Source organism: Apaloderma vittatum, unplaced genomic scaffold (genome assembly GCF_000703405.1).
Source record: "Apaloderma vittatum isolate BGI_N311 unplaced genomic scaffold, ASM70340v1 scaffold17169, whole genome shotgun sequence".
NCBI lineage: Eukaryota > Metazoa > Chordata > Aves > Trogoniformes > Trogonidae > Apaloderma > Apaloderma vittatum.
The window spans coordinates 19,537-42,089 of NW_009734820.1; the positions used below are offsets into that span (position 1 = coordinate 19,537).

Sequence of the window (22,553 nt, forward strand, 5' to 3'; positions counted from 1 at the left end):
CTGACCCATTATCTTTTCTATTACTAAAAGACGCTGTCAGAACACAGTATGGAATTAATGCATACTGCAATTTAACTTGTAATTTAATGAATTCTTCTGTGGAGTACCTACAGCTAGTATTCTGTGGGTTTATTTTACCTGCTAATTAATTTTAACCTCCTGATGTGTTCTGCTTTGAATTTGTGAACTTACCAATGCCCCACTCCGCACATGTCTTAAGAAGCTGTAAGAAACCACATCGGGCACGTGGGAGACTCTATCTTTGGTGTTTCATCCCAACATAGCTTTACCTAGAGCAATGAGGACAATGAGGCACTGCCCCTTCGAGACTCCTGAGGCTCACTGTGTCCCTGAGGGGAGCAGCAGCTATTACCTTTGATGGGGAGGAAGGATGACCTCTGTTTCTTTTCCATTCTGGCTCTCTATTAGGACTGCAAAACCTGATGCTGATGTAAGGCAGCTGCAGAGATCAGAGCAGGTGCTGCTGCCTGACTTTCATTCCATTTTGCTATAGCAGCTTTATAAATGAGAATATTTCCCCTCTCTTCCAGTGGTGATTTGGCTTTTTATGATTCCTTTCTTGTTTTTATCCAGCCCACTGAGGTCAGTGGAATTTGGATCAGGGCTGGTATGAGACCTCTGATGTAGTCAAATGCATCCTGTGAGTGAATGTTGTTACTGGTTGATACGCTTCAGCTCCTCTAGTATGGGGTGATGAGCTTTTTTCCTTTGGTTTCTGCAAGAAGAGAGTGATAGAAATAGTGACCTTCATTCCTTATACAATGTATGTAATGATGACAATTTGCATATTTAAATTCATGCTCAAAAAGGATATACCATCTGAAGAGGATTAATACAAAACTCATCTTGATATAACGATGCATTAAATGTAACTGAAGAAAGATGGTAAACTGGAGTGGAAGCCTCCTGGGGACAACAGCCAGAACGTGCTTTTGGGAGAATGCTCAGTCATATTAGCATGTGATACATAGCTCGTCTTTAAGTAGATTTTTGTAAGAATGTATATACGGAATTAAATTTGTTAGTGGTAGTCATTATATATTTTCCACTATGTCAACGTATTGCACTTTTAGACTCCTAAAAGGAATATTTTCCCATCCCAAATCTAGCTGCTTTTAAGGAAATCTGCCCTGGTGGAATGGGTTATACGGTTTCTGGCCCTCACAGAAACAAGCTATATCATCACCCTGCAGTTAGAGTACAGCCACCTGTCATTGGCAAGACCCCGATTACTCAACCTGTTGCTAAAGGTACTTCTCCTCCACCTCTCCCAGCAAAGGAAGAGCCAGTGGAGGCACTGACCTTCTCACAGAAAAGTGAGACTGAGATGGCTGTGCAAGAAGGTGAGAGTGGGAAAATTCAGTCTTTCTGTATTTCTGTGCATGTGTCTTCAATGGTGTGTTTCTTTGCGGAGTAACTTCTTGCAGTGCAGGACAACAAGCCGCCTCTTCCCGCAGCAGAGCGTTCCAGGTCATGGAGTGTTTTGTGTTACGTGATTTACTTCTGCAATTTTATGTGTAGCTCCTACTGGATGCTGAGAACACCACAGGGGAGAGAGAGACTGCTTTAATCTCATTAAGTTCTATTAAAAGAAATAGTAAATATTTGTTGTAAGGCTTCTGTAAAGATATTTGTAATCTCTGCCATCTAAGAAAAGACTCAGCTCAGGCTTTGATATGTGAGTATTTGGGGTGGCAGAAGCGAAGGAGTTTTCGTCATCTTCCTTCAATACATTATTGCAGGTCAGCACCACCCGATGTGGGCAGGCGTCCCCTTCATGTGGGCAGCTGTGCGCTCCTTGGCGTGTCCGTCTTGGATCAGCCCCTCTCTGCTGGGCTGTATCTGTCGATTATTGACTCCTCTAAGATATTTTTCTCAGGCTTTCTTTTCTGCAAGCTCTTCTAAGAACTTGTAGCAGCCGGACTTGTCCCGAGTCTGACACAAACGCAGAAGCAAAGAATTGCAGAAGGCAGCACTATTATAATTACATTGCTGGCAAACTTGGCATGAAGTAGGTGTAGGCAAGATGAAATACATTGCTGAAGAACCCTCTTGTGGTGCTGGGTTCTTCTAGGTTATTTCCAAGTAGCAGTTTTGTATCTGCATGCCAGGCCATTATTACAAGGGCTGCAGTCAGCCAACCTTGCAAAAGTCTGTGCAACATGAATTACTTTCCTTTAAAATCACTGCTCTAGTTTTGCTTTAAAAAAAAAAGTGGAGCTAAACGGAATCTGGAGATGACAAATAGGCTATTCCAATACACTTGCAGATTGTGCTGGATTATAAAAACTCACATAAACATCAGGGCTTTTCTGTGTCACAAAGTGGAAAAAAAAGTGGCGTATCATTCGCTGAAATATTATTTCAGTAGTTAGAAAGATTGCCACACTCTAGTAAATCTTAAACCAGAGAGAACCTGGAAAAAAAATTTAATATTACATTTTTTTAAATAAAAAACTTTTTGAAATATGCATACTCTAAGTCACGAATGAGGCATGCACATTTGAATTTTATATCTCATTTTTTGATATGTTTGCATTTGGAATTTTTGAGATTTTTTAAGAAGTTCTTGGAGTTCTGATAATCAACCTCCCTGCTAATACTGAAGAAACTAAAGCAAGAGGAGTGATTTTTTTTTTTCAATATTGTGAAAAGAAAAATAGTCTTACAAAGTTTACAGAAGCATATAGATTTTCAGCAGTAAAAGACAAATTCAAAAAAGGCAGACTGCAATGGAAAACTTGTACCTCTCCTTCCCAGAAAAATACCACTTTTTTGGAAGCAAAAAATTCCAAACCACTTTTGCTTGCCTTAAAAGAAGAGGCAAATTTGAAAACGTGATTTGTTTATTCTTTTGTAATAAATTCTTGCAATTTTGTTAATGGTTAGTTATACAACTTTATGATATTAATTTACCTTTCCATTAATTTTCATATTCCTTGTAAGGAATTAAAAAATGTTAGTTCGTTGAGTTAATAACCTGTGAGCTTCTCAGATTGTTTCTAAGAAAATCATCAAAATTCAAAAGACCTACAAGGCACCTGAATACTGAGTAATATTGGTCAGCATGTAGAATCTTGTTCTGGCTTCAGGTTAATTTCTACACTTGTTTCAGGAACATTACTTGAAGTTTGCACCATTTTGGAATGAGGTTAGAGCCTGAAATTTTCCTGTGATGGCAACAACCAATTTCAAATGTGCTAGTAGCTTTACATAGAATGTGTAAGCGAATGTTATGCAGAGACTCATTAATTTTCTTTTTTCTTTCTGATTTTAGTGGCAACTGCAGCCCCTGATCAGGTAAAACATGATGCGATTTATCTAGGGATTAGAATACAGAGCGTGTGTATGTGACGTGATACAATAACCCTGAAAAGGATTTAGGATTTAAGGAGGAACAAACAAGTCGTGTGAACTTACAGTGTCATCCCTGAGGCAAAAAGAGCTCATATTATATAAAACAGGCAGGTAGTGAGGTACAGGAAAGAGATTACTTTAACCTCTCCTTAGGGCATTGGTGGAGAGTATAATACTATGTTGTTCTATCGTGCTTTTGAGCCTGTTATTTTAGAGAGGATGTTGAAAAATGCAGATAGTATGAAAACAAGACACAAGTACTGACAGAGAAAATGAATTGGAGAAGAACAGCGTGAAGCTTTGAAAAGCATTTGTGACACCTTCTTAAGAGCTTGAATTAATACCTAAGTTAGCTTCCTGGTTGTTTTAGAGTTGCTGTGTATTCAGTGGATAAGAGCAGGTGTGTATCTGTATTAAGTCCCCCATTCTGGAGATTCCAGGTTCTCTGTGCTGAAGATAATGGGATTTGTTAAGCATAACTGCAGCTATACTTAGCTTCATTTTTCTACAGACTTACTAGCATCTGACACTTTTAGGAAGATAAGGTAATCAGTGGAATAGCTAAGAGAACCTTTCATAGTGGTCAAAGACTTGAGACGTGAAAATGTCATAGAATCGTAGAATCATAGAATGGCCTAGACTGGAAGGGACCTTAGAGATCATCTAGTCCAACCTCCCTGTCATGGGCAGGGACGCCTCTCAACTAGGATAAGGCTACTCAAGGCTCCGTCCAACTTGACCCCATTGAGGGGGCAGCCACAACATCTCTGGGCAATTTATTCCAAATACTTCTGTGTAAGCAGTTAGAGACCAGAGAATAGCAGAACTATGGAGAGACAAAACCAAAGATACAATTAGAAGCTCCCTAAAAAGACTGCTTCAAATAAAATCAATGTTAAATTGTATGCCATTGTGTAACGTTGTATTCCATGTTCTTTCATGCTTAAATTGGTGATAATTAATGATTATGCTATCAAAAGCCACTCATGCGAGAGTGTTAGCAAATAAGCCAGGAGTTTGTGGGTTGTTATTGTAGCTGAATTAAGAGAATATTTCAGAATGCAAATTTTTAATCATTCTTTTAGGAATTAGCTTCCCTTGATCAAGAAAAGCAGCCTGATCTAGAGCCTGGACAACCTCAGCTTTCTCCTGGAATTTCAACTATTAACCTGCATCCCCAGTTCCCAGGTAACTTATTTTGACTTACGTTTTAGCATGAGAGAGTGCTTAGAATTCATCAAAGAATATGAAGGTAACAGTTGTAACAGAAGTTAATGCAAAATTGATTGGAACTTCACAAGTAAGTTTTTCATGAGAAGAATACATGGGGGGAAAAAAGTTGTGGAAGCTGAAGTGGGAGGAATTGAGAGGCTGACATTGGCTGGGTGGCTTGCCAGGAGGCAAACACATATTTTAGACAAAAGTGGTATCCTGGATTACATACACGAGAATTTTAATGACAGCTGAATTGAGGTCTTGTACCCCTTTCAAAAGGAAACTTTACTTAGATGTCCTCTTGTATATTTATACATAACGTTTGCTGTGCAAGTTTTTTGCTTTCTTTAGCACCTCAGAACTTTTCACAAATGGTAGAATCATGGAAAAGCCAATTACACTACTTTTTCTACTCCAGATCTAAGCAGAATAAACTAACTAAAAGCTCCATAGTGTCTGGCTTATTCAGTATCAATTGTGAATTCTTTTAAGGGTGGGGTTTTTTTCAGTGCTTTACAAGGATTGGGCTTTTTTTGGATGTGATTGATTTCCATTCCATGTCACACAGTAGTGATTGAGAAAACATCTCCTCCTCTGCCTGTTGAAGTTGCTCCTGAAGTCTCCACTTCGAGTGCAAGTCAAGTAATTGCACCTACTCAAGTTACAGGTATTGTACTTCGTTTATAGAACTAAAATAAATTAAGAAATGGCTGTGAGTTTCTGACACTATAGCTTGTTTCGTGCTACTTCCGAATTACGACAGTGAAGAGAATGTAGCTGTAGAACAGAAAGGAATACTCTGCCCAGAGATAGAAAGTGCAGAACAGCACTGCCATGAGGGTACTGTGGGGACTGAGCCCTCCCAGGATGTACCTGCCATTTTTGTGCCCACAAATAAATGATAGATTCTGTCTCAGATTACATGATCTGCAACCAGTGTCCAGAACTGAAAACTTTCTGGATACAAGTCAGGTCTTCAAACAGTCCGCACATGCATTCATATGACTGTGTTCTATGAGGGATGTATGCTTCATGGAACGTAGATCAGCTTGTTCTACAAAAAGCAGATAAGAAGTTACTGTAAGGTCTATTCTGAAATGTCTTTTTAATGTTTGTGCTTCTTCTTTTCTGAATGTATTAAAGTTGCCTTTTCTGTGTCCATGTGTCAAGAATGATATCCAGATGCAGTTGAGAAGTTTTGAAGTTCCTTAATTTTGTACTTCAGGATTTAGATACATTTAAATGTAACCTATTTCTAAATAATCTGGATAAATGATTCTTCTTTACAGTTGATAACTTCTTTTTCAGGAATGATAACTTTATGCTGCTGTCTAACTTTAGTTTAAATTGTAGCTGAACAGTCACTAGTATTTTTTACAGTAACAGATATGCTTGGAGAATATCTAAAACTACTGTAGGGGTTTATCATCCAATGCTGCCCATATCTGAATCTCCTTATCTTACAAAATACTTCAAAGGCATTAATAGATGAGCATTCTGTAAAAATAGTCAGAAATGCACTACAGTTATTTTCTTAACCTGCAATGCAAAAGTTAAATTATATAAATTTTTATTTTACAGTACCTTCATTTTACTTTATTTTTTATGTACCCATTTATAGATAATGGATGGGACATGAGACTATGTCACTAGGAAAAGTCTAGATTCTTCCAGATAAGGTATCCATTAGAGAAACTCAGGACTTACAAACATGATTTAAAGTTGTTTCAGGCCTCATCTTTCTACTTGGATTGCAGAATATTTTGCTCTTACGGAACTATGTGGGAGAGTTTAACATTAAACTTTTTTTTCATTTGCTTAGAAATCAACGAATGTACAGTTAATCCTGATATCTGTGGAGCAGGACACTGTGTTAATTTGCCTGTGGGATACACTTGCATCTGCTACGAAGGGTACAGACTTAATGATCAACAGACAAAGTGCTCTGGTATGAATGGACGCTTTCAAAAATCTGAAATAACCATGCTATGAAATGTTTGAAATGTAGCGTCTGGTCAGGGAAATATGCTACAGAGCAGTCAGGAGTTGCTTCCTCTACTGAATGTTTCCAAACTACACAGAAACTAGGTTTTGTATGTCAAATAAAATCTGCTGGCTTTCAGCCTCTCAGAACTGAACATGGATTTAATTAAATTGAATGAAGTCCTTTCTTATCATGAGACGAGTGAAAAAGTAATTAGGCAGACCGTTTTTTCTCAGCTTTGTATGAGGTATCTAAAATATTCAGACTGCTCTGAAGAAATACAATTCTGTTTGGAGAAAGGATGACTGAATGCCTGTTTCTCAGAAAGATTTACCCAGCAACCAGCTCTGCAGCTGGTCTAAATCCAGTGATTTTGTTAGGTTTTTCCTTTCAACGTCCCAGAAGCACACAGGAGATCTTCCAAATGAGGTCTGCATCCCCTTCTAAACTAGTAAGTTCTGGAACAGTGGGCTCTGAAAAACGTGAGGCAGAGCCCAGCCTGGCTCTACATGAGCTGTTTCATATTTGGAAGCAACTGTATCAGTATCTTTCCTTCATTCAGAGTATGCTGGTTCCTCTGCAACTTGAATCACAAAGAGTTTATTATATCATGTTGCCAGATTAGATGCTATCAACTTTTCACACTACCAAGAGTTCAGTAGCTTCACATTGATACATACGCTGTCAGGTGCAACTACAGTATTAAAATATAATTTACACACATACACAGCCAAATGGCAACTTAAAATCCTTTAGTTTCATCCAAACTGTGTTCATGTTCCATGCTTGCAGCTTGTGCTCAGCTTGCACTCAACGATCGGAATAATCGTCACATTCCTTGGGCCAATGTGATATTCTTATCGTCTAAGGCAACAGGACTGTTTTTTTCCATCCAAAACTACTTAATCCATTTTTTTTTCCAGTTCCAAGAGAGGGAAAAACATGTATCTTTCTTGATAGTTAATTACAAGCTCAGTCTTTTCAAAAGCATGGCATAGAATGCACAGAAAGAATCACAAGTAAATATGTTATTCTATCATCTTACGGTTTTATTTCTTTCACAGATATTAATGAGTGTATTCAGGCACCCCATCTCTGTTCCCTTGGACGCTGTGAAAACACAGAAGGAAGTTTCCTGTGTATTTGCCAAGCTGGATTCATGGCTAGTGAAGATGGAACTGACTGCGTTGGTAATTACTGATGTCCTTTTTAGGAAATAATAAAATTAATCAAGAAGCTTATCTAAAACCCCCTAAAGTCCCCTCTTCAGCTTCTTTCCTCAATGTCATTGGACTGATGCCTGGAAGTGTTTTTAACTGTCTCTTACCAGATATTGTGGTGAGGGAAATACTTGAGTAGTTCCTACTACTTCTCGATATGATTATTTGTTGAAAAATAAGAAATTATTCAATATCATGCTTGTTTAGGAAAATTACTGTTTAGCAGAAACACTTTCTCTGGTGGAAAAAATAGCCAAAACCTTCAATCACTAGCAGCTGTAACAAATCATATTTTTAATATATAACCACAAACAGACGTGGACTTTTCAGAGCAATACAAACAGCCTGAGTTGGCTGTGACCTTCCTCAGGTTAGCACAGCCTTGGGCACTACACAGAGGCAGAGACACACGCTGGCTTTGCAACCACAGGGCCACTCACTGGCCACGTTCCTGCAGCCCAGTTGTTTCAAGATCTCATTCTCTCTGCGATTGCAAGCAGTGAGATGAAGAGGGAACTGCTCAGTCAGAACAGCTGTAAGTCTGTGTCTTGCAAACAGCTTTCAAGAATCCAAACTTACTTATGTTTAATTAAAGCAGAGTTCAGAGGAAATCCCAGCATTCAGGAATTTCATGGTGAGGCAAAGTTTCTCAATTTCTCTTTTTTCATCTGCAGATTTTGATGAATGTTCAAGACCTCACACTTGCGGGGAAGGCTTTTGTGTAAATACTGTTGGCTCATACAGGTGTGAATATTGTGATAGTGGATACCAAATGAACAGGAGAGGGGAATGTGAAGGTAGGTTCAGACTATTCACCAGTAACAGTTTATGAAGCCAAGCAACTGCAATAGGACAAGCCATTTGTTCACGTTGACCAATGTTTCTGATCTGAACAGAGAGCTTTCCATCTGTTTCTTTATTTTTGAAAAAATCTGGCCATTAGATGGATACGCTAAAATAATGTAAGAGAGGTGTTCTCATGTTAAATGTAATACTTTTCTACTTGGTATATTTCTTTTATTTCCTTTCAGGTGGAATGTTTTGACACAGTGGTTTTTTATCTGTTGTGTTCAGAGTTCCCTTTCCCCATCCTGCTCTGTGCTTCTTTCCATAGGTAGTTTCTCTAGCTTAATCCCACTGCTGGATTTCTCTCACAGATACTGTCTTCATTTAATTTGCATTCTGATAATTTAACTTCCACTTATATACCATCTGAAAAGGAAAGAATCATCAAAAGGACATTGCTTGTTTTATCTACAATATGTCCTAGATGATGAAGTGAAGTTACCGTTTATTCATGTCACAAAACCAGTGCCAAATGTTCTCACTGTCTGGAATGGTTGACATTGCCTTCTCTTCAAGGGAGGCTTAGCACTGTGGCTTGAGCTGCAAAGGGAGAATTCTCAGAGGGTTTAATCTCACAAGAAACCTTTTTGAATACCCTCTAATCTTTCCAGTTATTTGATGTCTGGAACAACAGTTCAATTCCTATTACTTAGATTTGAGATGCTGCAAGGGGATTCCTATAGTTTCCTATATTATAACACCTAGCAAAAGATAACTTTGACTCTTTTTTTAATTTGGCAATATGTATCTAGCAGATATTTTTATGTTGCGGGAGATGCTAGGACATCTGACCTTCAAAACTTCCCATTATTTTTCAGTGTCATATTTTTGCCTTTTTGCTACTCTTTTTTAATTTTCAGCTTGAATTGTGAACTAAAACCCACAAGCATCCATTTCATTTCAAATACAGTTTTGTTCATGCTTTAGTCTAAGTTACTTAGGACAGAATGAAATTGCTAACACATTCGGTTGCCTAGCAAGTAAGGAACTTAAAGCTGCTGTGGATTTATTTGCTCCTCTAAGTGTTACTGAAAGATTCCTCTTTCTACTCAGATAATATTTTTTTTTAATTAAAATAAATGTTTCACCCACTCTTACAAATACTTTTTCCAGATCTTCTCTGTCAGTAGGTAATGTGTGATTAAAACATCAAAATATCAGAAAATCACAATGGATCAAATTTTTTATTAGCTTGTGTTTTACATAGTGTGATGTTAGTCCTCTGTTATTTAGCTAAAAATATGTTATTTCGGAAACCAAATTCTCTGTTTAAAGATTTTTAAGGTTGCTTAAGCGAAAAACCCTTTCCTATGCTAAATCCATCAAACCAAGGTAGTGACACATACAGGGAATCATTTCACCATGTCATTACACCTACACGTTATAGTCACCCTACTGACAGATTCCACATTCCACAAATAACTCCTTTCCACCTCCTCCACACTTCAGAAACAAAGGCAAGAATCCTCCAAGCTGCACACAATGCACCGAGTTTACTTCCACTCCCCATCTTCATTCTTCCTGCAAGCCATAGTCGTGCAAGTTTTGCCACGAGCCTGGCCTTGAGAACGTAAAGAGTGTGTATATATTGTTGTTGTAGATTCTGTAATTTATTTAGCACAGTGTTACAGGCATCGCTGCATATCACTGGATATGATCAAGTATTCCTAGGAAATTTCCCTGTGATTTTTTTTCTTTTAAGCTTTACGACATTTAGACTTTATTTTGGTGGAAAATGTCGGTTCCGAATACATCATTCAGATTGTTTGTTTTGAGTGCAGATACAGTCCGGGCAGTTCTGAGAACAGGTTGCATCAGAAGTGGATGTTTTTTAATTAAATACAAAAAAAATCTTGCAGCAGTTTCACTGAGAGGTGTTTGCAGGTCTGTGTTGTAGCGACTGAAGAGGGCCTGTTTCTGGTTTTAGGAGAAAGTATTCTCAGCTGGACAGTCATGATTCTGTAAAAAATTGCCATTTGCCCACATCCAGCGAGTTGTTTGGAGCTGGCCTCTGAAGGCTGGAGCATTGTCCAGTTAAATTACAAGTGTTAGAGGTTACTTTCCTTCTGTGAACTTGTTTCCAAAACTAGGAGTAAATTGCTTCCAGACTACCCCTGCTGGAGTAGCAGCCCTTAGTTGTAGAAGACACAACTGCTAGGCATGGGGCAGGGGAGTGACAGAAGATTAGAAAGCTGAATTCAGATGTTAATTTGATGATTTCATTAGTTCTTGCACTGCAGGAAGCAAATATTTGATAGGAGAGATTATAATTATTGTGTAATTAAAGACCATGTTTTAAAATGATACTCCAGTATGAGAGCAGACTGGGATGAGGCTGCCCACACAGTTTTAATTCCAGCATCTTCTGATCATTGGTCACGTGACAGCAGCTTGTCTTTGAGTGTCATTTTTGAATGTAGTCTCTTTTAGGTGCCATATATTGCGTGTATTGTGAATTTCTTCAGTGCGGGATAAGAAGTTCTTGGTAGATACTCAGAGCCTGGACATGAGATCCATGACTGTCTCTTGTTTTGGATCTCAGGAAGCACTTCCTCATGGAGAGGGTGCTCAGGCACTGGGATTCACTGCCCAGGGAAGTGGTGGAATCACCGTCCCTGGAGGTGTTTAAGGAGAGGCTGGATGTGGTGCTCAGTGCTGTGGTCTGGCTGTTGCGATGCTGTTGAATCATAGGCTGGACTTGATGATCTCAAGAGGTCTTTTCCAGCCTCAAAAATTCTGTGATTCTGTAAACCAAGACCCCTCCTGATGCAGCAAGTCCCTCTATCACCCTACACTTTGCCAGCCTCAGTGATGTCTGTGTTGCTGGTGCTTTCTTCCAGACCTCGCTAACATGCTGTTCACTGGAAACAGCTTTGGTCACCATTCACACAATTAAAAGTATAGTCCATGTAATACTTAGATGCTGTGTAACTCTAGGATACTGGAGAGTACCAAATTCCTCTTTGCTTTGAGAAGCCAGAGTTTCAATTTTACTGTTATTGCAATGCACTTCCAAAGTCTCATAAGACTGACTGTAGGAAGAACTTTAGAACTTCAATATGGCAAAGGGGTGACGTGAGCAAAGTTACTCTTACCTGAGCAGAAAATGACCTTCTGTGTGTTACGATGGGCCTACCAAAGATTTGCATTATAACGGAGAATTGAGGTACAGTTGCATATACTATGATCTAATTTATTTCTTAGAGGAATAAATTTCCCCTTCATTGGTATGAATCTGTGCGAACTTGTACCTTCCTGCGTCTCTTAACAGATGAAGTCGGCAACTCTTTAAATGTAACGTGAGCACAGTCTGAATAACCAGCTTAGTTTATTGTGCAGTGTTCTGTTATGGCTTTGACTGTTATTTTCTTTTATCTTCTTTTTTTAAGACATCGATGAGTGCCGGACTCCAACTACTTGTCCAGATGCCCAGTGCATTAATGCTCCTGGCTCTTACCAGTGCATTCCTTGCAGAGTGGGATTCAGAGGCTGGAATGGACAGTGCCGGGGTATGTTCAGTACTCTCTGTATATCCAGTTACAGTCCTTGTTCCAAGATGCTGTGTTTCCTATTCTGTCCCTGTTAAAACCTGGTGACAGCACTGTATCCTGGGTCCCCATTTCATTCAACAGTAATTATGAGACCTTTGAAATTCCTTTGTGTTCTCAGACACAGTATGTATGAGGAGATTGTGTTTTGCTGTAGGTAAATGAATGCCAGGTCTAGACTGCAACCAATACAACTGTAATCACAAAACAAAATTCTTGAAATAGAAAATAGGGAACTGAAGGGGATGTATTATCAGTTAAATGCTAGTAGACCATTGTTGGGAGGTATTAACAAATGGAAAAACCGTGCAGGTACTAACACACAGTGTGAGTGCCAGGCTGTTCAGTAGGATATCAGAGTTTGCTCACAACGCATATTGATAACGATTCTTAATTATCTACACGTCCAGCAAAACATTAGCAAATCTTAAAGCAGTTCGTCTCACTTTAGGTTAGGTTTTTAGGACGGATTTCTCATGTTTTAGTTTTGTTGATTTGTTTTTAAATGCTAGATTTTTATTTTGTTTTCCAAATCAGTTTTGGCTCTTTGAAATGTCGATAAGAGAGAGCAAATTAATTCATTGTGCAAAAAGAAATAATCTTTTGCAGTTTTGAGTGCCACTCCTTGGGACACTGCTAGAAACAAATTTGACCTCAGTTGTGAGGTATCTGCTGTCTGTTGCGAATCCTCCTGTCCACTCTGTAATGCATGCCCTGTAATTTGTGGTGGTTGGAGTAACTATGTTACCTGAACAGCTGTATAATAACCTACATAAGGGGTGTTTGCATTATTGTGGTAGGTCAGATGGTCAGTGTATATCTATAGCTAATCTCCCAATCACTCCCAGTTGCTGTGATTTGGTTCAATTCACAAAGCAGTTTAAGAATGTTATTTTGGTTGAGATAGCTCTGGGAAATGGGCATCTACTGTGCTCCAGCTGCAAATGAACTTGTGATCTGTGGAGCAAGAGTAAAGCCAGGTTGCAGTGAAGCACCTGAAAAATGTATGGTGTGACTGTCAGAGCCTCACCACCACTTTTGCTATACAGTTTTACACCGTTTTCAACCACCTCATTTTCTAAAGAAGGCATATCCTAGGAATTTATTTCTGTCTGAGCACATCTGCCTGCTACAATTTATCAGCATGTCATAGCTGTATTATTTGGTCTTGTCGTTTGACTTATCGTGGAGGAATGTATTTATCAGGTAATTTCCTGGAGTTTAATGAAGTTATAGCAAGCTACGAAATGTTTACAACAAACAGATGTGGTTCGTTTAGCACGCATTGCTCCATGTTCATCTTTGTTTTATTCCCTCCCACCTGCTTGGATTACTGCTGCCCTTGAAAAGAATGTGGCACACGTGTTCTGTAAGAAGAGTTTCGTCTTACTAAATTCCTTTTTTTGAAAATGGAACGTAGACTTAATTTTGCATTATTTCCCACTACCAAGCTTGATTTCTGTACCTATTTATGAAAATAGCCTGGTTGAAAATGCCATGGCATAACTTATTTTGTTCTTGCTAACCAAGTTAGAAGGAGCAGAATGAGAGAGAAAAGTCATTGCTCTGCTCAGATTTACAAATAGGACTAGGTCATGTCAGGGATGAGTCTTCGTTCCAAGTTGCTAATACTTTTTTCCTTGTATTACTGCATGTAATTTCCCTTTTTACTTTGTTTTATGAAATGTTCTAAGCCCAGACATCTCACTCACATCATTAGCGATGTGATCAGTCTTCATTTTCTGTTTATCCTAGACTTACATCATGTTGGAAATGAGCCATACACATTTTAGAAAATGTAATGCAGACAGTTTGTCTTCAGTCTGTATCTTTGCATTATGGTACAATTTAAATACACTGGAAACAAAAATATTTCCCAAGTTATCTATGAAGGATATTTTAATTTCATTGTTCCATAAATTTGTTTCTGCTGTTAGTTTAGTCCAGTCGCAGCTCTGCTGGTTTTCCCCAGTGCTGTTTTCAGTTTTGTTTTTTTACCGAATCTTATTCCTCTGCCAGCATTTTATGCTCTGGAAAGTCTAATGTAACAATTCTATAGTTCTTTGATGTTATTGATACTGTTGCCTTGCAGGATTTCAAACCAGAAGCATTGACACTGTTTTTTAATAAAGGCATTTTTACATTTAATTGCGGTTTAGATGGGAATATCCAATGTGAAATGCATGTTGGAAGAAATAAAAACTGGCACCTGCACACTGTGCCCCCTCATTATCTTGAAATTACTACTGCCCAGGTCCTTCAGGGACCACTTGAAATAACTTTCCTTAAAGATTACTTGCAATCACTGATTTTTTTTTTTTCATCCTTTTCTCTCTACATTTACACATTCAAATAAAGTGATGTATCATGATGTAGAATGACAATAAAGTAATTTGTGCATCTAGAGCACAATCCCATGTGTTAATGGATAAGTAGTTTAAAAAAAAAATGTTGATAAAACTTTCTGGGCTGCTTCATCCTCATGGTTATCACTGAGGGAGTTTTGCAGCTATGTGGTTAACTAACAGAATTCAGCCTGTGCAGCATTAGGGATGCCAACAGAAGATTTCAAAACTGATACAGAGGTCAGCAAAGCTGGTCCATGTAACTCCAGTCCTGCTGTAGGGAGCTTCCATAGAGTCAGTTACAGCTCTGGGCTTCATCTCAGAAGACTTTAGGTTCTGTTCATGGCTTTCTGGGGAGGTCTCTTGATCTTCAAGTCTCATCCAAAAATCAAAAATAATATTTTAAGCTTCATTTTCAAGTAACTTGGAGATAAGTAGATGAAAATTAACCTGTAAGAAGCAGGGTTGTTATTCAGTTGGAAATTCTCTTGCCTGACTGCTGAATTAGGTTCTCTGCTTTTTAACAAATTCTCAAATCCAGAACATTGATCACATACATTGAGAGCAAAGGTTGTGTTTGTTGAGCAAGCACGTTCTTCAACAGCAGGGATCAGAGAAATTAGTGTTGCAAAAGGATCTAAGTAGTGTCCCCTCCTGAACTGCCCCAGCAAAGTGCCTGTGGCTCTGTGCCACCATCTCTTGGGAGGATCCCACCTCATGTTCTTGGCCAGGCTGCAAGAGGGCACATTACACACAGAGTTAGAGGCTCAGATGAGGAAACGGGAGTTGTACATCCTTTGAAAGGTAGGAGCTGTCATTTCTGTTTGGAGAGAGGTGGGCTTTGTCAAAGTCAGATCGTACAAGAGCTTCTAAAGAGACATAAATGATAAACATATATACGCGGAGAATAGTTACTGCAGATATTCCCAGCAGCTAATAGGAGCTATGATGATGATTTAAAGACCTCTAATCTTTTTCCAGCTCTCCCTGTGCTACAGCTGCCTAAGTAGCTCAAGTGCCTCAAGTAATCGGTAGTTTTACTCTTTTATCTTGACGGATTTTGTGTGCTTTGTGGTGGCAAAAGACAGGATAATTGGAGTAATGTGATTTTTGGCACATAAAAGCAAGTAAGGTGTAATTCTTTTTCTGCATCAGTGAAACTAATACAACTTTTTCCATACAAACAGGGACACCTGCTTGCTGATAACTACATCCCCTAAATAAATAAAATTTTGAAATTAACCTTTTATTTTTTTAAGTGAAAACCACTCCCAGGGAAAGAAAATACCGATTATTTTTCGATACTGAATTAATTCTATCTGGGTTTATAACTCAAGTTGTTATTTGTTTACAGGTTTGGTTTTTTTCGTTGTTGATTTATACAAATTGCATTCAGAAGGAATTCTTGAAAATTATTCTTAAGTAGTAATGTAGCAGTTTTCATGTTGGCTGAAGAGGGTGGCCCATCTAGTTAATATCATTCTTTCAGAGAATGATGAAGGTAGGTCTCTATGGGATAGCTTGTAGAAAAAAAAAGTTTCTTTCAAGTGTTCCTGTAAATAAAGGATGACTTATGACCAGGAATGCAGATTTTGCTTTATAACTCTTGTTATAAAGGCGTAAGCTAGTTGAGTTCCCTGTTGCCTGTATAGACTAGGCTTACAAAGGGACCTGTGTAACGTGCAGAAATCCCCCTGAAGTTCCTCAGAGATCGGCCAAGTCCTTTAGAACCTGCCTGCTTTAAGTTAACTTGAAAACTGTTTTCCAAGAAGGTCTCACATGTACATGTGTTTTGTGCAGTCTTTAGTTATGCACTGGAGAACTCCTCTAAATCCTGTAAATTAATCAAGTTAGCTTTATAAAACAGGAACAACTCAACAGCAGAAAATGTGGTTGAGGTCTGTTCTGCTGTTCCCTCACACCTGTAGGTAAAGCGCCAGGTAAACAAGCAGAGGCAGCAGGTTGGGGGATTCTGGCCAGAGCCCATGTTTTTAAAATGGTTTCAGAAACAGCTTCTAACACAGCCTTGTCAGCATGAGCTGTGTCTGCTTTTCTGAACTGTTTCTTGCAGAAAGGATTAGTAAAAATGGTTACAAGATATTGGCAGCTACTAGTGGTTTTGTCACAGGTACGTACCCAAAGGGTAAATCTGTGTAATGCAAGAATGAACGTAACAGCACTTGCTGACCTGTTCTCTAAGCTAAAGCTGCAACGGTTTAAGCTACTGTGGGAAAATTATGGGCAAAACAATCCTACTCAGGTAAGGATGATGTGGACACAGTTCATAGTGCAACCCCTAGTTACAAAAAGAAAAGAGAAGGAAGAAAAAGGTTTGCTAGCCTAAACTGCAGTCCTTGCAGTACTGGGTTGAACGTAGAGTTTCAGTCATGTGGGCCCTGAGTGTAGTTGAATATTGGAGCACAAGGAAGCTCAAGTTCAAATCTTTTTGTAAAATCAGAGTTGCTGCAGAATTGTCAAGGTCAGAATATACAAGAAAACTGATTAGAACCATGCTTATGGCAGAATTGGAATAAATTCTCAAGCTCAGCTGAAAGATGGTTGTACCCAAGATTATTGTACACTTGTGCTTTCTTGGTATTCACAGATATAGATGAATGTCAGTATGGCGATCTCTGTACAAATGGACGTTGTGAAAACGTGGAGGGGTCTTTCAGATGCATTTGTCGCCAAGGTTTCAGACTTTCTGCATCAGAGGATCAGTGTCAAGGTAGGAAAGAATATGATTAAAATTCATAAGGTTGCACGTACCTTTTAGTTAATATTTTTCATCTAGTAGTATTTCTTTTGATGGAGAAACACCAAATGTACAACACTGAAGCTAAATAACCAAAAATATAAGAATATGTATTTCCATTTTATGGCTTCTGTGGTCACGTTGTAGATTTTGACATTTGTTATAAAGCCAGTCAGGAACTTGTATTAATATTTATGCTGCTAAATTCGAATTTCTGCAAAATCCTTGGCATTTCTGTCATTTTGGAAGTTTAGGAACAGTGACTTTCACTGCCTTAATGTCTTTTCTTTCGATGTTCTTTTTTCTTCCATGCGAGTGAGTGGAATCAAAAAACCCAGGCTGCACCCTCTTGGAGCGCAGCAGTATCACTTCACACTGAGCTGACCCCTGCATCGGTGTCTCTGCATTTCCAGCAGTATATGCAGGAGGGAGACAGACTTTGGGGTCATATTTCTAAGAACAGTAGCTGTACCTCCAAAGTGTCAGGTTCTACATTTCTTCCATATTTTAAAATTCCCACCAATACTGTTCCAGTGGAACAAAATTGTGTCTAAAGTCAGAGCGAACTAGTTTTAGAGAGAACCTAGAGTGTGTGCAGGAGACATGAATATTCCTCTCTTTAGGGAGAGGGCACTTCTTGAGACCTCTCCCCAAAGGTGAAAGTCTGAGAGAATGTCTCCAAGCTGTGGAAACACACCAAAACCTGAGCATTTCTTGTCAGATGTTGCTTTGTCTTCTTCTCCCTTCCCCCTGCCTTTTCCTATATGTCTGTATATAGCACCAAACACTTTCAGACTTGCAAGTGTTGAAAATAATCCAGTGAAACTAAATGATGATTCACATAAATTTGTCAGGAAGTTTGAAACACAGCATCAGTGAAAGTTAAGTGTCCTGAGTGCATTAAGTGTGCTGTCCAGGACACACAGCAGACTGGTCTTGAGGAATGTAGACAGGGTTTCACTGCTTTCTCCAAGCCTTTCATGGAAAAGGGCCCTTGCCGAGCTGACCTGGCACGTGCAGACGGTTCTTCTTCAAGTGCACCACTCTAAAGTAAGGACCCATACACGTGCCCAGATGCTCCAGACAGTCCCACCAATTTCAGTGATCCTTAAATTCAAAGGACACTTCTGTGGTTGCAGGGGACTCAAGTGGTCAGACTATGTAGCCATAACACAGACCTGAAAGTTACTCAGAGTAGCTCACTGAGTAACTTTCTCCTGTTTGAATTAGAGTATATTTTCAGAAAGACACTCAGCCATGCCTAAATCCTTGAAGTGACTAAGAACCTACCAGCGCTAGGTTGATGATTGGGCTTGATGGTCTTAAAGGTATTTTCCAACCTAAACGATTCTATGATTCTCAGTCAATTTAATTACTGTTCCTTAACGAGTGTTTTATAAGTAAGGGAGTGAAAACAGGTTTCCTAGCTCAAACAAGAAATGTGCTTTGCTCTGAACTCAAAAGTGCTGGACCAATATTGAGTTTTTCATAGGCAAATTTAGGTTTGAAGTTCAGGTCCATCTGTTAACCCAAGCTGACTCTGGTTTTATGAAACTGAAGCACTGAGGGATTAGCAGTGGTTGTGGAAGCAAAGAGACATTTCCCCATACTTAGAGGATTAGTGCTGTTACAAGGCAAGTATTTAAAGGAGCCTTAAGGTACAGCTTAATAGCGCAACAGCCTGTGAGTGTGCATCTGAAAACCACACCCTGTTAAAAGGTGGTGATCCTGCTGGAAAGTATTTTGTGGGTTTTGCTGACTCACTGGATCGGCTGGCTTGTTACCTTTCCTGGATATAAAAGAGACAACAGGAGCTCTCAGGCAGCATGTGTGTGTGTCCGTGTGTACCCATTTGTGCACTGAGGGGTATATTGACACTGCAGGAGACAAGGCTGAATACAGTCATCTCAACTCAAGGAAAACATCCAATCTGCAATTTTCTATATTTTTATGCATTATAGCGACTGTCCAAATTTATTAATGAATAGGGCCAAGAAAAGCAGTACTGGACGTTGACATTCTGCTTTGCTCTTTCCTTCGGAATTGGCTATTGCACCATTTGATGAGTAATTTGTATTTTCGCTTGTGTCATGTTTTCACTGTCTCTTCTGCTATAGATATAGATGAATGCCAGCACCGATCACTTTGTACGAATGGGCGTTGCAGGAACACAGAAGGATCTTTCAGATGTATTTGTAGCCAAGGCTACACCTTATCATCTATGAGAGATCAGTGTGAAGGTAAGCTTGTGGACTGAAACTACTGATTCATTTTTTTCACTAAGATCTTGAGTATTTCAGCTACAAGCATGAACTCTTGAGGATGAGGCAGAAAGACGTGTTGCTTTTCTTTCTTCCTCTGTACTTTACTGCCAACCATCAACAGTCTCCACCTACACAGACACATATTTAATGGATTCTTAGAAATAATCCCTGTCATCTTTCCACAAGAAATCAGTGCATGTGTTTCCAACAGTACAATTGGAAGAGCAGTTGACGTTATTACCAAAAACAATTAAGTCTTTCCAAACCTTGTTGCTCAAATTCTGACACAGAGATTCTGTATTACAAAAACTTCTGCCAGCACGCACTATTCACATGGGGGCCTGCTAAGTTAAAACTTCTTCTCCAGCTGGTTTTGGGAACCTGTAGCCAGCCACCACAGTCCCACATGTGTATAGGCCGATGAAAATATGTAGTGTAAGATGAGCTCCAGGGGAAACTGCTGGAGCTCACAGCTTGCACTGTCTCAGAAGGCAGTCTGCAATACTGAGTTTGTAAAAACAAAAGTAAGAGGTGAAATGTACAGTAAATGTAGGGGAAATGCTGTTGTTAGAGAAAAATGAAACGTTCTCTTATCTCAAGTAGAACAATTTGATTGTCCAGTAATTGGCAAATAGATTTTTTTCAGATTAAGTATTTAAAAGTTGCTCCCTCTTGTCCATCGTGAGCTCTGCCGCCTGATGTGATACACGTGGCACTGCTCATGGTTGCCTTGAGCATGTAAGATGACTTACTGATGAACTCCAGAAAAGATTGTACCTCAGTTGCTTCCTTATCTCACTGTAGTATTATCATAGAAAAGCTTTCCAGTCTCTGGTGTGGTTTCTGTCACTGCTGATACTATGGAACACACAGCTTCTTATCACTGTTCTAGACAGGCATGTGTAAAGGGTGGTAAAAAGCACTGAACAGCTCACGCGTGAGTTACTGTCGCTGATTTTTCTGGAGATTCTTGTGCAGCAACCATAGGACCTGTGATGAGTTGCATCAGAGAAAGGGAGGTTAGCATCCTGTATGCAAAATAATACATTTTGACTGCATTTGGCCAAACACACCTTCTTGTTGTGAGACTTGGCATTAAGTCAGTGTGAGGGAGTCATTAATTTTTTCTCATGCTCCTAGTCATAATTAATCGCCATATTAAATAAAACATGATTTATTTGTCAGTTGAAAATTACTATAAAACATGGTTATCAAAAGTTCAGAACTTTGTCAACATTAAGGGCAGTTTTATCTACAATAACATTCATTTATGTAAGAAAGATATCCCTATTTCTTATTTTTATCAAAGAGATTAAATCCCAAGAATAGTTGCACTCTGATACGGTGTGAACTTTCCAAAGATAAGTGTAGAAATGAGGTCACATCCTCTTTTCTAATTACAATTGTTATTCATTCCTGCAATGCAGGAGTAGGTTACAATTCTAATCAGCTAAAGCTCATGCTTAAGCAATCAGAATAATCAGACAGTGGAAAAAGTCTTTGATAACTGTTTTTCAAAGGAAACTATCTACATTATCAGAGCAATAGACTTGGTGAATTAAGAGATAGGGCACTGCGGAGGCAGAGGAAACTTGCTTACAAAATGCTTCTTTTATCTGAGTCTCTGTTTTCTATTTGCTTTTAAAACTTAAAGGCACAGTTATCAAATGCCTTGTGATCTTTAGCTGTAGCGAAAAAAACTGTATAATATCACTGGAATGTAGGTGCTTGCTGAGCAAATCCTCTCCCCACAGAAGCTGTGCCCTGTTTCCTATGCTGGACTGCCTTTAAGCCCTTTGAAAGATGATGAGAAGAAAAGACTTTAGGTGTCCTTGAAATACTTGATTACTTTGTGTTTAGTTTGTGTTGTGAAACTTGCCCTGCTGTCTGTCAGTCAGCACATTTATCCCATGGATGTCAAGGCACTCAGGCAGAGTCTACAGGCCTGAGGCCCAATGCTGGGAACAGGGTGTTAGGGCAGCGGGACCCAGACCCTTCTGTCCCGATTCTGAAGCTGGCTTTATGGCTGGGGCACAGCACAGTGCAAAAGCTGCTCTTCAACTTCATGACCAAGCTGCTAAGCCTGCGGAACGGCTGTATCGCATGAACTGCCTGACGAGAGTAACTGCTGACGCAGCCGTACCGCCCGGTGCCATCCCTGTCGTACAAGCCTCCTGCCTGTCCTCGGAGGAGTCTCTGCAGGCACATCTCGTCTGGAGTGACACATCAGCCATGCTGGGGCTTGCCCATGCTCTGGGGATGAGTGAGTGAGGTCACTTACAGCTCAGAGATCGCTGCGTAGTAGTCTAAACATGTCCAGAGATGCATACTGGAAGTTACACATTTGCATTAGGAGTGTCTTCTAAACATGCAGCTGCTTGGATTCCTTTTTAACTGCGCTACGGTAACACCACAGTCACCGTTACAGTAGAGATTGTTATGATTGCTTTCATGAGGGATGCAGATGGCACATTAGACATATTTGCTAGGAACAAATGACATACAAATTCAAATACAATAAGTTTGATATGATGAAAGGGAAATTAAAAGGACATCCTGAAATGTTGTAAACTTGATTTCCACACATGCACACAGTTAATGAAGAGCATTGTAGCTTCAAGTTGCTACCTTAGTGTCAAAGTATCACTATTAAGAGTTCCATTAGTTTTCACATCATCTACTAATTCAGTTGCATTTTTATTTCAGATGTTGATGAATGCCTTCAAGACAGTGATGTTTGCTTTGGAGGAACCTGCATGAATACTGATGGGTCTTACAAATGCACTTGTCCAGAAGGTTTCCAGCAGATACCAAATAGGGGATGTCAAGGTATGAAATAGCTGTAAAAATACCTGGATCATAATTTTAAGTGTGCAAGTTTATAAGCATACCTTGTGATAGTTACAGATCATGACAGGCAAGAGAAACTCATTTATCATTTGTAATACTTTCTTACTCTTCTCATTTTGTGTTGCTCTCTGTAACTGAGAAATTATTT

The 22,553-nt window shown here is 39.2% G+C and overlaps 1 protein-coding gene across 1 annotated transcript in view; it reads left to right on the forward strand.

Moving 5' to 3' along the window:
• LTBP1 (latent transforming growth factor beta binding protein 1) overlaps positions 1–22,553 on the forward strand; it is a 67,468-nt gene that overhangs the window by 18,600 nt on the left and 26,315 nt on the right. Inside the window, exons 5-15 of the mRNA XM_009876420.1 lie at positions 1,131–1,364; positions 3,299–3,321; positions 4,464–4,566; positions 5,162–5,260; positions 6,416–6,541; positions 7,642–7,767; positions 8,472–8,594; positions 12,033–12,152; positions 17,142–17,264; positions 19,409–19,531; positions 22,262–22,384. Of these exons, the coding sequence (XP_009874722.1) occupies positions 1,131–1,364; positions 3,299–3,321; positions 4,464–4,566; positions 5,162–5,260; positions 6,416–6,541; positions 7,642–7,767; positions 8,472–8,594; positions 12,033–12,152; positions 17,142–17,264; positions 19,409–19,531; positions 22,262–22,384 (1,323 nt within the window). The remainder of the gene's footprint in view (positions 1–1,130; positions 1,365–3,298; positions 3,322–4,463; positions 4,567–5,161; positions 5,261–6,415; positions 6,542–7,641; positions 7,768–8,471; positions 8,595–12,032; positions 12,153–17,141; positions 17,265–19,408; positions 19,532–22,261; positions 22,385–22,553) is intronic.